Source organism: Saimiri boliviensis, chromosome 10, assembly GCF_048565385.1.
Source record: "Saimiri boliviensis isolate mSaiBol1 chromosome 10, mSaiBol1.pri, whole genome shotgun sequence".
NCBI classification, from domain to species: Eukaryota; Metazoa; Chordata; class Mammalia; order Primates; family Cebidae; genus Saimiri; species Saimiri boliviensis.
The window spans coordinates 39348442-39361751 of NC_133458.1; the positions used below are offsets into that span (position 1 = coordinate 39348442).

At 35.4% G+C, this 13310-nt stretch overlaps 1 protein-coding gene across 4 annotated transcripts in view; it reads right to left on the reverse strand.

Annotated features, from left to right (window-relative positions):
- Positions 1-13310, reverse strand: part of CFTR (CF transmembrane conductance regulator) — a 230318-nt gene that overhangs the window by 104539 nt on the left and 112469 nt on the right. For all 4 annotated transcript variants that reach the window (XR_012512045.1, XM_074379167.1, XM_003921052.4 and 1 more), the window contains exons 16-20: positions 9532-9569; positions 8622-8872; positions 5712-5791; positions 2258-2408; positions 830-1057 (exon numbers count right to left, since the gene is read on the reverse strand). Coding sequence is in view for 3 of the 4 variants with exons in the window: in XM_074379167.1 (XP_074235268.1) it covers positions 830-1057; positions 2258-2408; positions 5712-5791; positions 8622-8872; positions 9532-9569 (748 nt within the window). In the remaining variant the exon portion in view is untranslated. The remainder of the gene's footprint in view (positions 1-829; positions 1058-2257; positions 2409-5711; positions 5792-8621; positions 8873-9531; positions 9570-13310) is intronic.

Consider the following 13310-nt stretch of genomic DNA (forward strand, 5'->3'; position numbering starts at 1 on the left):
TTCCTGTAACTCCAACAAATGCCTCCTTTTAGTTTGAGCAGAATTCTGTTCCTACAATCAAATGAGCCTACAGATTTGGCATTGATTTGGTATTTTCTCTGAATATTCACTGTCACATTTAACAATTTACTTCAACACTATCATAAATACTAGAAATTCAAATTCATAAATTAGAGGAACAAATCTACCTACATAGGTTTTTATTTTACTTATTAAATATTTTGTTTTTGACTAAAGATCCTAAAATCCAGAACATCTGCATTTGAAAAACATGTCACTTTCTTTCTTTTCTGTGTTAATTTGATTTGTGCAAAACTCACATTAGATAACAAATTTTACCAAGAGATTAAAAAAAAACAAAACATACTGACAAGGGGAACTAGAGTGTGTGCGTTTGTGTGTGTGTGTGTGTGTGTGTGTGTGTGTGTGTAAATGGGAATGTTTTATTTCCCCTATTCAGATAGCTCTTTACAGATCTATTAATTTTGAGGACAGGACTCTTTATCAATATGAGTATGAAGAGGTGACTTTTTTTCCCTTCCATCACAAAATTGCTATCTGACAATCTGTGTGTCTGTTTTTAAAACTGTGAAAATAGGGATAACACTACATATATTTCCAATTTCAAAGAAATTATTTGTTCAACAATAAAACAATAAAAATTCAAAGAAATCATTTGTTCTATGATAAACCAACAAATTTGTTAATTATTAAACTCCCAAAAAACTCTAAAGATATCTAAAATTGTTAAACTATAAGAACGCAGCATTTTATTCATTGACAAAGCTTTGACTTAAATGCTTAGCTAAAGTTAACGAGTTCATAGTACCTGTTGTTAAAATGGAAATGAAGGTAACAGCAATGAAGAAGATGACGAAAATCATTTCTATTCTCATTTGGAACCAGCGCAGTGTTGACAGGTACAAGAACCAGCTGGCAGTATGTAAATTCAGAGCTTTGTGGAACAGAGTTTCAAAGTAAGGCTGCCGTCCGAAGGCACGAAGTGTCCATAGTCCTTTTAAGCTTGTAACAAGATGAGTGAAAATTGGACTCCTGCCTGTGAAATATTCCCATAGAAAACATTGCAAATAACATAAACACAGAATGTAATTTCATAATACTATGTACCTGAAAAAGGCCAAATTAATCATATCACAAATGTCATTGGTAAAAGAGGTTTTTTCATGATGATGCCATACTTTGCACAAATATGATTTATTATTTTATTAATGAGTTACCCTTCTCTTTACTTGGCTACCATAAATATGAACTTAAAAAATCACCACCACTATTTATTCGTTTTTCTCAGCTACCACTGGGAGTTGTTTTTCTGGGTAATTCTACATTAAAGACAATTTCTTTCAAGTATCTAAATTAAGGAAGTTTATGTGATTTGATTTAGCTAATAACCTACAAAGCCGGAACATACTGAAAATTTATTTATTCCCTGAAAATGCACCCACATTAAGACTGTCACTGCAAAATGGGATTCCCTAACAGCTCAAGTAGAGTTTGGGGGCACACGAAATGGCAGCTCCAGCACATGAAAAAAGGGGGTCTGAAGACAACAAGCCAAAGGAACAAATTTGGTCAAGTTTCATTTGGGAACCCAGACAAACCTTTAGTAATAGCAGCACTATCATTTTCTAATTTAATTGATATAAGTACGTTACAAATGAATGTCCTGTATGCCAACCATGGTAAGACTCTATCCACTTATTTAAAAACCAAAATGGTCACATGGTTGTTAATTACGAAAAACAATCCATGTGTATTTTGTAATGTAGTTTCCTTTTTTTTTTTTTTTTTTTTGGAGATGGAGTTTCGCTCTTGCTACCCAGGCTGGAGTGCAGTGGTGCAATCTTGGCTCACCGCAACCTCCGCCTCTTGGGTTCAGGCAATTCTTCTGCCTCAGCCTCCTGAGTTGCTGGGATTACAGGCATGCGCCACCATGCCCAGCTAATTTTTTGTATTTTGAGTAGAGACGGGGTTTCACCTTGTTGACTAGGATGGTCTCGATCTCTTGACCTCGTGATCCACCCGCCTCGGCCTCCCAAAGTGCTGGGATTACAGGCTTGAGCCACCGTGCCCGGCCCATTGTAGTTTCCTTTTATATACAGACATGTAGAAAAAAATTGTTATATGATGTAAAGTTAAAAAGCAGAATTTTTTTTGAAGAGTAGATTAACAATAAAGAATCTCAAGTGGCTCTTGTGGCTTTTTTTCCAAGATGAGCATCGCACATTCACTGTCATACCTGCAGATTCTAGTTGTTTGAGTTGCTGTGAGGTTTGGAGGAAATATGCTCTCAATAAAATAAAAGCTGCTATCACTGGCACTGTTGCAAGAAAGATGTAGGGTTGTAAAACCGAGACAACTGCTATAGCTCCAATCACAATTAATAACAACTGTAAGATCAAAGAAAACATGTTGGTGAGTAAATGTTTTCACATTGGAAAGTGGACAAAGTGTGTCAGTGATTTATTTCTAAATACTCTCCCTGTTCTGCTCCTAATAGGAAAGTAGTCATTTGCAAGTACATTTTTCATAGGCTTTATGAAAATTTTAAAAACTGTGTCACTGATAACATTTTTGAGGTTTTGAAACACAGTGTTCTTTGATCTTGGAATATTTTCATTTCCTAGACACTTTAAAGTATTGTATGATAAATAAATTTTAAGTGAATATTAATTTAAAATAAACTTTTAAAATAATTTTAGTATGAAGGTGAATTTTAGGACTTATTTTGGTTAGACAATTTTTGAAAGCTGGACTTTTGTCTTGGAGTCTTTTGATTCAGAAAGTTCTGCTTGAAATATAAGCTTGTCACATAGGCAAGCTATCTAACCTTTTGAAGCCTATTTTCTCATGCTTAACATTGAAAGAAATCACACTTCATAAATTATATATTTCTGCTTTACACCAAATACATATATTTTTAAAAGGGACGAAGTCTGCTAACAATTATTTCACAATAACCCATTTGAATAAAGTAACTGTCAGCAGAAAGTATAAAAAAATAAACACTTTATAACATGCATATGCTATTCAGTGAGGAAACTCACCAGTGTCCATGAGTGACACATGCATTTTCAACTGATACAACTTTAGAACTGAAAGGGACCATTATCAGGCTTATCTTCTCCATTCTACATATGACAAGAGAAGTGTCTGAGACCCTTTAAGTTAAGTGTCTGATCAAGGTAAAATAGTGGGATCTGCAGAATAGAACCCAGATTTTCAATTTTCATTATACAGTGCTCCAATCCAGAAAGAAAATTTGTCAGAATATTGTCAAAAGTTAGAAAATAGAATGCAGAATTATATGAGATATAAAAATACTCAAACTCACAGAAGCAAAGAGTAGAACCATGGGTAACAGGGCAGGGGAGAGAGGGATCAACAGGTAGAAAGTCTCAGTATTACAAAATTAATAAATTCCAGAGATCGGCTGTGCAACATTCTGCCCGTAGTGAACAATATTGTATTTTACACATAAAAAACTGTTAAGAGGGTAAATCACATGTTAAGTGGACTTGCCACAATAACATTAACATTTTAAAGAGAAAAAAAGAGAAAAAAGAGTGAACAGCAATATTTTTAAACATTTTATAGATAAGCTTTATTTTGTGCAAAAGATCTGCTTCGGAAATATGAACAGAAGAAAATTTAATTTGTTTGAAATTAAGTATAACCAGAGGTATGACACAATTAAATATAACCAGAGGAGCTCACAATTTAAAGGACCCCTGTGATTAATTATTTAATAAAATCAGAATTAATCAAATTTGTGCTGTATTTGGATTGTCATATATTATGCTTCCTTAATATGAGACACTTTTACAAACAAAATAGTATAAAAGTATAAAATAGTATAAAATTAATATAAAAGACCTCTGCCTAATCACTTGTGAAGCAACGACAAATGAATCAAATGAATCTCAGCATTAAAAGTTGAGCAGGGCCAGGTGCAGTGGCTCACAACTATAATTCCAGCACTTTGGGAGGCTGAGGCAAGTGGATCACTTGAGGTCAGGAGTTCAAGACCAGCCTAGCCAACGTGGTGAATCCCTATCTATAATTATAATACAAAAATTAGCCAGGCATGGTGGTGGGCCCCTGTAATCCCAGCTACTCTGGAGGCTGAGTCAGGAGAATCATTCGAACCCAGGAGGCGGAGGTTGCCGCAAGCCAAAATTGTGCCACTGCAGTCCAGCCTGGGCAACAGAGTGAGACTCTGTCTCAATTAAAAAAAAAAAAAGTTGAGCAGAAATGACTCAAATTGGCATAAAAGAAGAAATTTGAGAGCTGTCACATATGTCAAAAATGTTAGTTTATAAAATAAATATTTAAAAATTAACTCTTCCAGAGGAGCTCTGAAGTGAGCACCACTGGCAAAGACTTTTGCAATCAGGTCAAGAGATTCACATTCCAGTTTTTATCTGATTTAATAATACTATATTTGGGACTAGTTATTTATACTCTTAACATAATAAACAAATATCCAGCATTTAGTGACACAGTACATGTTTCTTCTAATGCATGAATTCAAAGCATGGATTTAAATATTCCATCAACTGCTTCTAAGTTATATCTTTAAATAAGACAACTGAAGGAAATCCAAAATGCTAAAGTTCACTTGGAACAGTAAATATATTTGATTGTGTCAGTCATTTCAAACGAGGCAAACTGACAGTCTGGTTTTTCTTGTACCTGCCAATGTTGGTTATATATACACACTATGTGGTAATCCTTCTTTTGTTTTATATGTTCAGTCAAATACAGTGTTATTATTTTGCAGGGGTGGGGAAAGAGCAAGAAGGGACAGTGACTCATCCCAGGACGAGCAGCATCCTATTCCAACTATTTCTCCAAGGAGATCACTGGGATTGTGGCATTTGCTCTTTGGAGCTAGACCTAAACCAGTCAGGAAGCTCAGGAAGCTGTTCTCAAACCTAGTCCAACAATCATAGCTTTCAACACTCCTTAAATCCTGTCACTTCTGGAGACCTAATGTCCCAAGGTCACTTTCACCTCCTCCACCCCTTTTTCCTTCTCCACTCTCACCACCAGTTGGTCACCCCAACACAAAGAATCAGCCTCTAAGCCAGGCTGCCCTGGAGGCCTATTCACATCTATCACTCAGGAACAGCCCTCATAAAAACCTAGATTTTTCTTTCCCCTCTCTCGTTCAAAAACTTATCTTTGCTTCTGTCCCTTCCTTATGATCCTTATTGTGGGGGAATGGGCTAGCTACTCTGTGTCAAAGTGTTCACCAGTGAGGTTAGTTTCAAGTGTAACCCACCCAGGGAATCCATCTTCATTCTAACACAGGCCTTTTGGGGGTAGGTTGGCTTCCATCAAATAGTGATGCCAACGCCAAAATGTCACACTTTGTGGCCAATGATTTGAGGAAAAATGGTCCTCTGTGTCTCTCAAATCACTCCCAAGTAGACAACTGTTACATATAAATGTGGGATTGCCTCACGTTTGGGCCAGGTAAACAGGTAAACAGTTCTGACTTATTATTGAATTTGTTAAATTTATGTCTGTTTTGAAGGCTTTGAATAACCACAAACTTCATGCAATAGACAGGACTTCAACTCTCAATCAAATAAAAAATGAAAACAAAATCACATTTGCTTCTTGTTATTATTTAAAAAACAACATGGCAAACACAAAGATACTTAACAGTACTAATTTTTACATACCTGGATGAAGTCAAATATGGTAAGAGGCAGAAGATCATCCAAAATTGCTATATCTTTGGAGAACCTATTAAGAATCCCACCTATAATATACAAGATGATAAATTTTTCAAAAACCAATAATTTTTAAAAGACGTATCAATATTTCCAATGCTAAATTTGGATCACAGTAGATGCATTCAGATCCCAAATAAGAATTAGCATGTAATCAGATAAATGACTTAGAAAATTTGGGGTTCAAGTTATTGTCTTGTACTCTTAAACCTTTTTAAAGTATCAGATTCCTGTAAGATTCAAGTTACACCATGTCTTTGAAATAGCTTTTACTATAAATTATGTCAGGAATGGGTAGGTACTCATCCTGCTATTACAATCTTATTTTTCCAACCTTGCATTTAATGACAACTTACTGGATATGCTGTCATCATTTCCCTTCCGATTGTATTCCATAACATAGGGTTCTCCCCCTCCTGACTTCCAAACCTTTTTGACATACCTCATGGACACCGCGGCTGCTCTCTCTCCCTGCCTGCCACACTATGTGGTCCTCCCTTGTCATATTCTCTTTCTACCCTCTTCACTGACAGTCTACATTTCCACCTGCCATCTGAATCATGGATTAACTTAAGTTTGATAACTTGTTGCTTCAATTTTTAAAATGTATATACAAGTATCTACTATGTACCAGGCACTGAGATAACTGAGGTGAATAAGCCATGCTCCTTGCCCTTGAGGAATTCATTGTCTAGAGAGGAATTAAACCAACAATTAGAGAAAATGAAACATAATACTATACAAATAAAGTGATACTGAATCTTATCATTTATCCACCATAAACCGCAGGATAAAGTCCAAAATTCTTAGTTTAATATTTAGCCTTGCATAATTTGGCCTCAACCTGCCTACCTAGTACAAGCTTCCTCTGCTCAAATATCCTGTTTCAGCCAAACTGATCTATTCTTTAAACACACTTTACACTTTCCTACCTCTCTGCTTTCCCCATGCAGTCCCCTCCACCTGAAACTCCTTTCCCCTCATCTTGCATTGTCAAAATCTATGTTTCCTCCCTTGCTCAACTCAAATGACCCTCCTGCAAGAAAACATCAGTGTTTCCTCCAGCTGGAATTAATCTCTGCCTCCTCTGGACATACTTAATAAATCTTGTTTGCACCTCTGTTATAATGACTATATGCATGTCTTATATCACTGGCACTTATAAACATATCTTAACTCTTTTTCTAGGATGTAAATTGCTAGAGGTCAATGGGATCAGGCCATATTTATTTTGTATCACCCATAGCACCAGGCAAAAAGGCCTTATATGTAGGAATTATTTAATACATGCTTATTGATTAATATGTTTTTAGCATATTTAAACATATTTGTATCTTTTCATGATAATCAAAACTTGAAAAAAATAGCCCATGGTATTTATAAACAGTGTTTAGAAAATGAAATTTGCTTTGGTGAAAAGAAAAATCATCCTGCTGCTTATTATATTTTAAATGGTTCGGAACCAACTGTGAACAGTGTTAAAGGGAATGAGGAGCCTGAAAAAGAAGAGGTGGAATGGCCAGTGCATCCTCTGTGAAAACAACACCCACACAAGGGAACCATGGGGAACTAATATTGATTTCCCATTGGCTTTGTAACAGGCAAGTAAATTGCCTCGTTTCATTCTCACAAAGATTCTCTGAGATATTCTTTTCCCCACTTAACAGGAAGAGTCACTTGCCCATGATCACTTCTCTTACGGCATCAACTTGGAGCTCAGGCAGTGCTCATGTTCTTTCCACTGTGCCTCCTGGCTCACGTCTGACTCTTCTAGAAACTTGGACAAATCCCCTGCCTTGTCTGGGTCTCAGATTTTCATGAAAAATAAAATCACTGGATCAAGTTAATTGGACATACTGAGTCTAAAACTCCTAGCTCCAAAACAGAGGATGGTGATGACTATATTCAAATGAGGCAAGATTTTAGCAACACACATGGGATTCAGAATAAATATCAATATCTTCCTACATACTAATAACACTGAAATTTTGTTATCCAGAAAATATGACGGGTTTTTCTTGAGGTTTTTAGATTTCTGAAAAGTTCAGTCTTGGAATTTAATCTTTGCTTTATATCAGATATTTCTGTATCAACTCCTCCTCTCACCCCTGACTTTCTCCAGGGCAAGAACTGTGCCTGATTCCCTGATTCATCTTTTCATACCACAGAGTAAATGCCTCAACAGAGAAAATGCTCACAGATTGCTGTGAAAAAATTTAGCGGAATCCTTGTTAACCTGTCTTTAAATGCAAATCTATCTAATGAGGAATCAACAGAATTGATTTCTTTCAAAGTACTTTATTAGTTTTTTTTTAATTTTTAGGACCTTTATTCTACTATTCTGACTTTTTATTACTTCAAATATGATGATATAAAAATAGTTTAAAAATAAATGTGGGATCCCCCCTACTATATAACTTTGAGCAGTTACATGAAACTAGATTATTCTACTCCATCAAAAAACTTAATCAATAGAAGAAAAATATCACATTTTCATTGATCACTTCAAATCTCCTGCCTTTTTGAACAACACTATATATTGGCAACAAGGTGCCCAGAAGAAAGCAAGACCAAATATTTGAAAAGAGAGGTATGTCTGACTCATAAGGGCCTTCTTATGCTGCTATTGTCTCATCATCACATTCTTACAAACCGAGCTACTCTAATTATCTAACACAGAAATATAAGGAACAACAATATATGATAACCTATAATATCTGGGAAATGTGCATGCCAGTCAAAAGGAGGTTCAACAAAAGGCAGATGCCTCTGTACAAAAGCCAGCACCGTCACTAGAAAACCAACGAAACCATAGGCCCTATTGGGTCACACTTCCATTTCTTAGACCTAGTAAAGTACCTGCTTTCAATGTGTTGAGGGTTGACATAGGTGCTTGAAGAACAGAATGTAGCATTTTGTGGTGTAAAATTTTCGACACTGTGATTAGAGTATGCACCAGTGGTAGACCTCTGAAGAATCCCAGAGCAAGCAAAGTGTCAGCAACTCCCACATAAATGTAAAACACATAATACGAACTGGTGTTGGTGATAATCACTGCATAGCTGTTATTTCTACTATAAGTACTATTCCCTTTGTCTTGAAAACGAGTGCTGTAAAGGAAAATGGAAATTGTTATTTGGCAGCCAAACTTACTTATTGAATTTCTAATACATGTAAATGGAACTAAATTTGAGTCTAAAGAAATATAACATATTGCATTAACAGAGCATGTATCCTTAATCTCAAAAACTTACTATTATTGCAAGAAAATTGATATTTTTTCTTACCATTGATAAAGTTTATCTTTATTAAATTAAAATATTTAAAGACAATCCTAAATGTGTAATGTTATTTCAAATATTTTTATTGCATTTCATGGAAACTGAACAGAATTATATTCTTTAGAAACGGCAGGAGCTGCACATGCATATAATTTATTTATTAATTAATTTAATTTTAGATATACGGTCTCACTATATTGTACAGGCTGGAGTGCAGTGGCTATTCACAATGATAGAACATTACAGCCCTGAACTCCTGGGCTTAAGTGATTCTCCTGCCTCAGCTTGTGGAGGAGCTAGACTATAGGCATTTGCCACCTCATCCAACTAATGATTATCATTTAAACAAAAAACCTTGTTTTTCCACTACCATAATGCTTGGGAAAAGTCAAACAAAGTGGATTACAATTTGTACAAACACAGTGGATTAAAATATTTAATCAACAGAAATAAAACACAAGCTACACAATAGGACATGGAATACTCACTTTCCAAGGAGCCACAACACAACCAAAGAAGCAGCCACCTGAAATGGAAGAAGGCACAGTTGATTTATTTCTAACATCGTCACCTATTCCTCCCATGCCCACACCTAAATTCACACCACACCATTTGATGTGTGTACCAACATCAACGTACACATAATTGCATCTTCCTTTGCTTTGTGTTCCTGGGTCCAGCAGCTGTAATAGTTGTTATAAGTACTATTATTTATGATAAGAACATGTTAAGTTAATAAAATTCAAATTTCACTGAAGTAAATTCTTTGCCATTTCTCCTTTATTCAATAGAAACTATTGAATCTCACAAGAGAGCCAAGATCACAGCTGAGTGTTTTAAGTAATAAACACAAGAGATAACACAAATATATAGATCTAGATCTCTCTCTCTCTCTCTATATATATAGATCTATATATTTGTGTTATCTCTTGTGTTTATTATTTAAAACATTCACAAATATATATTTTATAAATATGTTATATAATAATAAACATTATTTTATGTTTTATATATTTTATAAATATGTTATGTACAAATAATAAACATATATAATACATAATAATAATAATAAACAAATATAAGCCTGCTGGCAGATAATTAATCTGTTTATTTGCCGTAAATAATTTCATTTACCATTCAATGATTATAGGGGACTAATACCTGGGAAACCAATAAATTATTGGAAAAGGTGAGATTAATATTAATGGAAATGAATTAAAAGTTTCAGGCCAGGCACAGTGGCTCACACTTGTAATACCAGCACTTTGGGAGGCTAAGGTGGGCAGATCACTTGAGGCCAGGAGTTTAAGACCACCCTGGCCAATGTTGTGAAACCTCATCTCCACTAGAAATACCAAAAAAAAAAAAAAAAAAAAAAAAAAAAAAATTAGCCAGGCCTGGTGGCGCACACCTGTGGTCCCATCTACTCAGGTGGCTGAGGCACTAGAATTGCTTGAACCCAGAAGGTAGAGATTGCAGTGAGCCAAAATCACACTACTGCTGTACTCTAGGCTCGATAACAGAGTGAGACTGCCTTTTAAAAAAAAGTTTCAACAATGTAAAAAGTCACAGTTTATGAATAAAGATAAGGTGCATTCAGGTTAAAACATATTATTGTTACTAGGACAACATAGAACCTCTATAGTTCTCTCAAGGTGGAAACATCTGGCTGAGGGAGAAATGTTCTATAACATATATAAACAAACCAAAAAACCTTTTAAACAACTGTGATTTTTATAGTCCTTTTTATATTTAGATCATCTGTGTTCTATTCTATTTCAATGTGGCATTCCATTCTTGTAAGCCCTATAGAGAAATATAATCTTGTGTTGATACCATCACAATTGGAATATCAGAAATGACCCTGAAATTATACAATTAGCCAAATAATACCTTTACCATATAATGAAATAGAAAAAACAGTTGTGAGTAAAACAATTTTAGAAATGAACACAGAATAAAAATAAATAGAAGAGAAATATGTTTAGAATAAGATATCTACAAGTCTTATTTTATACTGGAATTTGCCTTAAATATTTAACAGTACTTAAGAATATATAAAAATCTTATAGGGAACATTTAAATTAAGAAATTACATTAGGAAGTATTATATTTTAATGAGGTACATAAGTTTTCATTAAATTCACATATCAGATAGAAGTATAATGACAAAAATCTAATGGCATTATTCTCACTTTCCTAATTTTCTTCATTGTACACAGAGCTTCTATGCACTCTATCAATAAAAAAATACCCTTATTTCCTCAAAATTCAAGTTAATTCAAAATGAAAAGAAATCCAGAAACAGCCGGGCGCAGTGGCTCACACCTGTAATCCCAGCACTTTGGGAGGCTGAGGCGGGTGGATCACGAGGTCAAGAGATTGAGACCATCCTGGTCAACATGGTGAAACCCCGTCTCTACTAAAAATACAAAAAATTAGCTGGGCATGGTGGTGCGTGCCTGTAATCCCAGCTACTCAGGAGGCTGAGGCAGGAGAATTGCCTGAACCCAGGAGGCGGAGGTTGCGGTGAGCCGAGATCGCGCCATTGCACTCCAGCCTGGGTAACAAGAGCGAAAAACTCCGTCTCAAATAAAAAAAGAAAAAAAAGAAATCCAGAAACAATCTAGCTATTTTAAAAGTCTTCTGGTACAAATGTCTATTTCCTAAAAATAATCGAATTACCCAAGATCCTAGATGAGTATACACTCTGAGTCACTCTTTATTTGGCTATTATCATATTTTGTTATTATATTTCCCCTTTGCTCTAATTAGAGGAGTGTCAATAATGCTGGCATTGCCAACATTCTTTGACGGTGAGTAAATCTCAGAAATAATTATAACATTTACTAATGGAACAATAACCAAAGCAATGTTCTAAGGACTGGTCTAGTCACCATAATACAAAGTTGTTTCTTGGCTGTTTCCACATAGAACTACCAACCTAAACTTCTTATGTTGACTAGAACAAAATATTTTCAAGGTCTTAACATAATAACTTTAAAAAATATTTGGTGCATATAGAAAAATTGAGTAAGCAAGTTCTGTCATTTCATTTTCAAAATGTTTTGAGATGATAAAGTTTATGCAGCTTAGGATAGAGTGATAGTCCTAGATGATTAAGGTGAAAAGTAAAAATATCTTTATTTTTCATTTTCTCATGGTTTTAAGTATAATTCCATACCATGTAGAAAACAGTATGCTTAATACACAGATTTCAATGCTTCACAAGTCAAATGACACCCTAAAACATAAACCAACTGTCATAACACTGCTCTAAAATGATTACTATCAGTCAATAGCAGCAGTGGTTTTATGGGAATATACTACATCTCTACCATACTAATAATGTAAAGCCATTCAGGGATTTCTAATCAACAAACAGAAGGGAAGTCATAAAGAAACAGGATATAGCAGTTCTATGACATATTCTTTTTTTTTTTTTTTTTTTTTTTTTGAGACGGAGTTTCGCTCTTGTTACCCAGGCTGGAGTGCAATGGCACGATCTCGGCTCACCGCAACCTCCGCCTCCTGGGTTCAGGCAATTCTCCTGCCTCAGCCTCCTGAGTAGCTGGGATTACAGGCACGCACCACCATGCCCAGCTATTTTTTTTGTATTTTTAGTAGAGACGGGGTTTCACCATGTTGACCAGGATGGTCTCGATCTCTTGACCTTGTGATCCACCCGCCTCGGCCTCCCAAAGTTCTGGGATTACAGGCTTGAGCCACCGCGCCCGGCCGGCATATTCTTAACAATCAGAATGAAAGCATTAAACAGGATCTTCAGATATTCTAGTCAACAAGACTCTGGTTGTTGAACCAGGATTCCAGCTACATCCATGTCCTTGCAAAGGACATGAACTCATCCTTTATTATGTCTGCATAGTATTCCATGGTGTATATGTGCCACATTTTCTTTATCCAGTCTATCACTGATGGGCATTTGGGTTGGTTCCAAGTCTTTGCTATTGCGAACAGGGCTGCAATAAACATGTGTGCATGTGTCTTCATAATAGAATGATTGATAATCCTTTGTATATACACCTAGTAATGGGATTGCTGGGTCAAATGATTTTTCTATTTCTAGATCCTTGAGGAATTGCTACACTGTCTTCCACAATCGTTGAACTAATTTACACTCCCACCAACAGTGTAAAAGTGTTCATATTTCTCCACATCCTCTCCAGCATCTGTTGTCTCCTGATTTTTTAATGATTGCCATTCTAACTGGTGATATCTCAATGTGGTTTTGATTTGCATTTCTCTA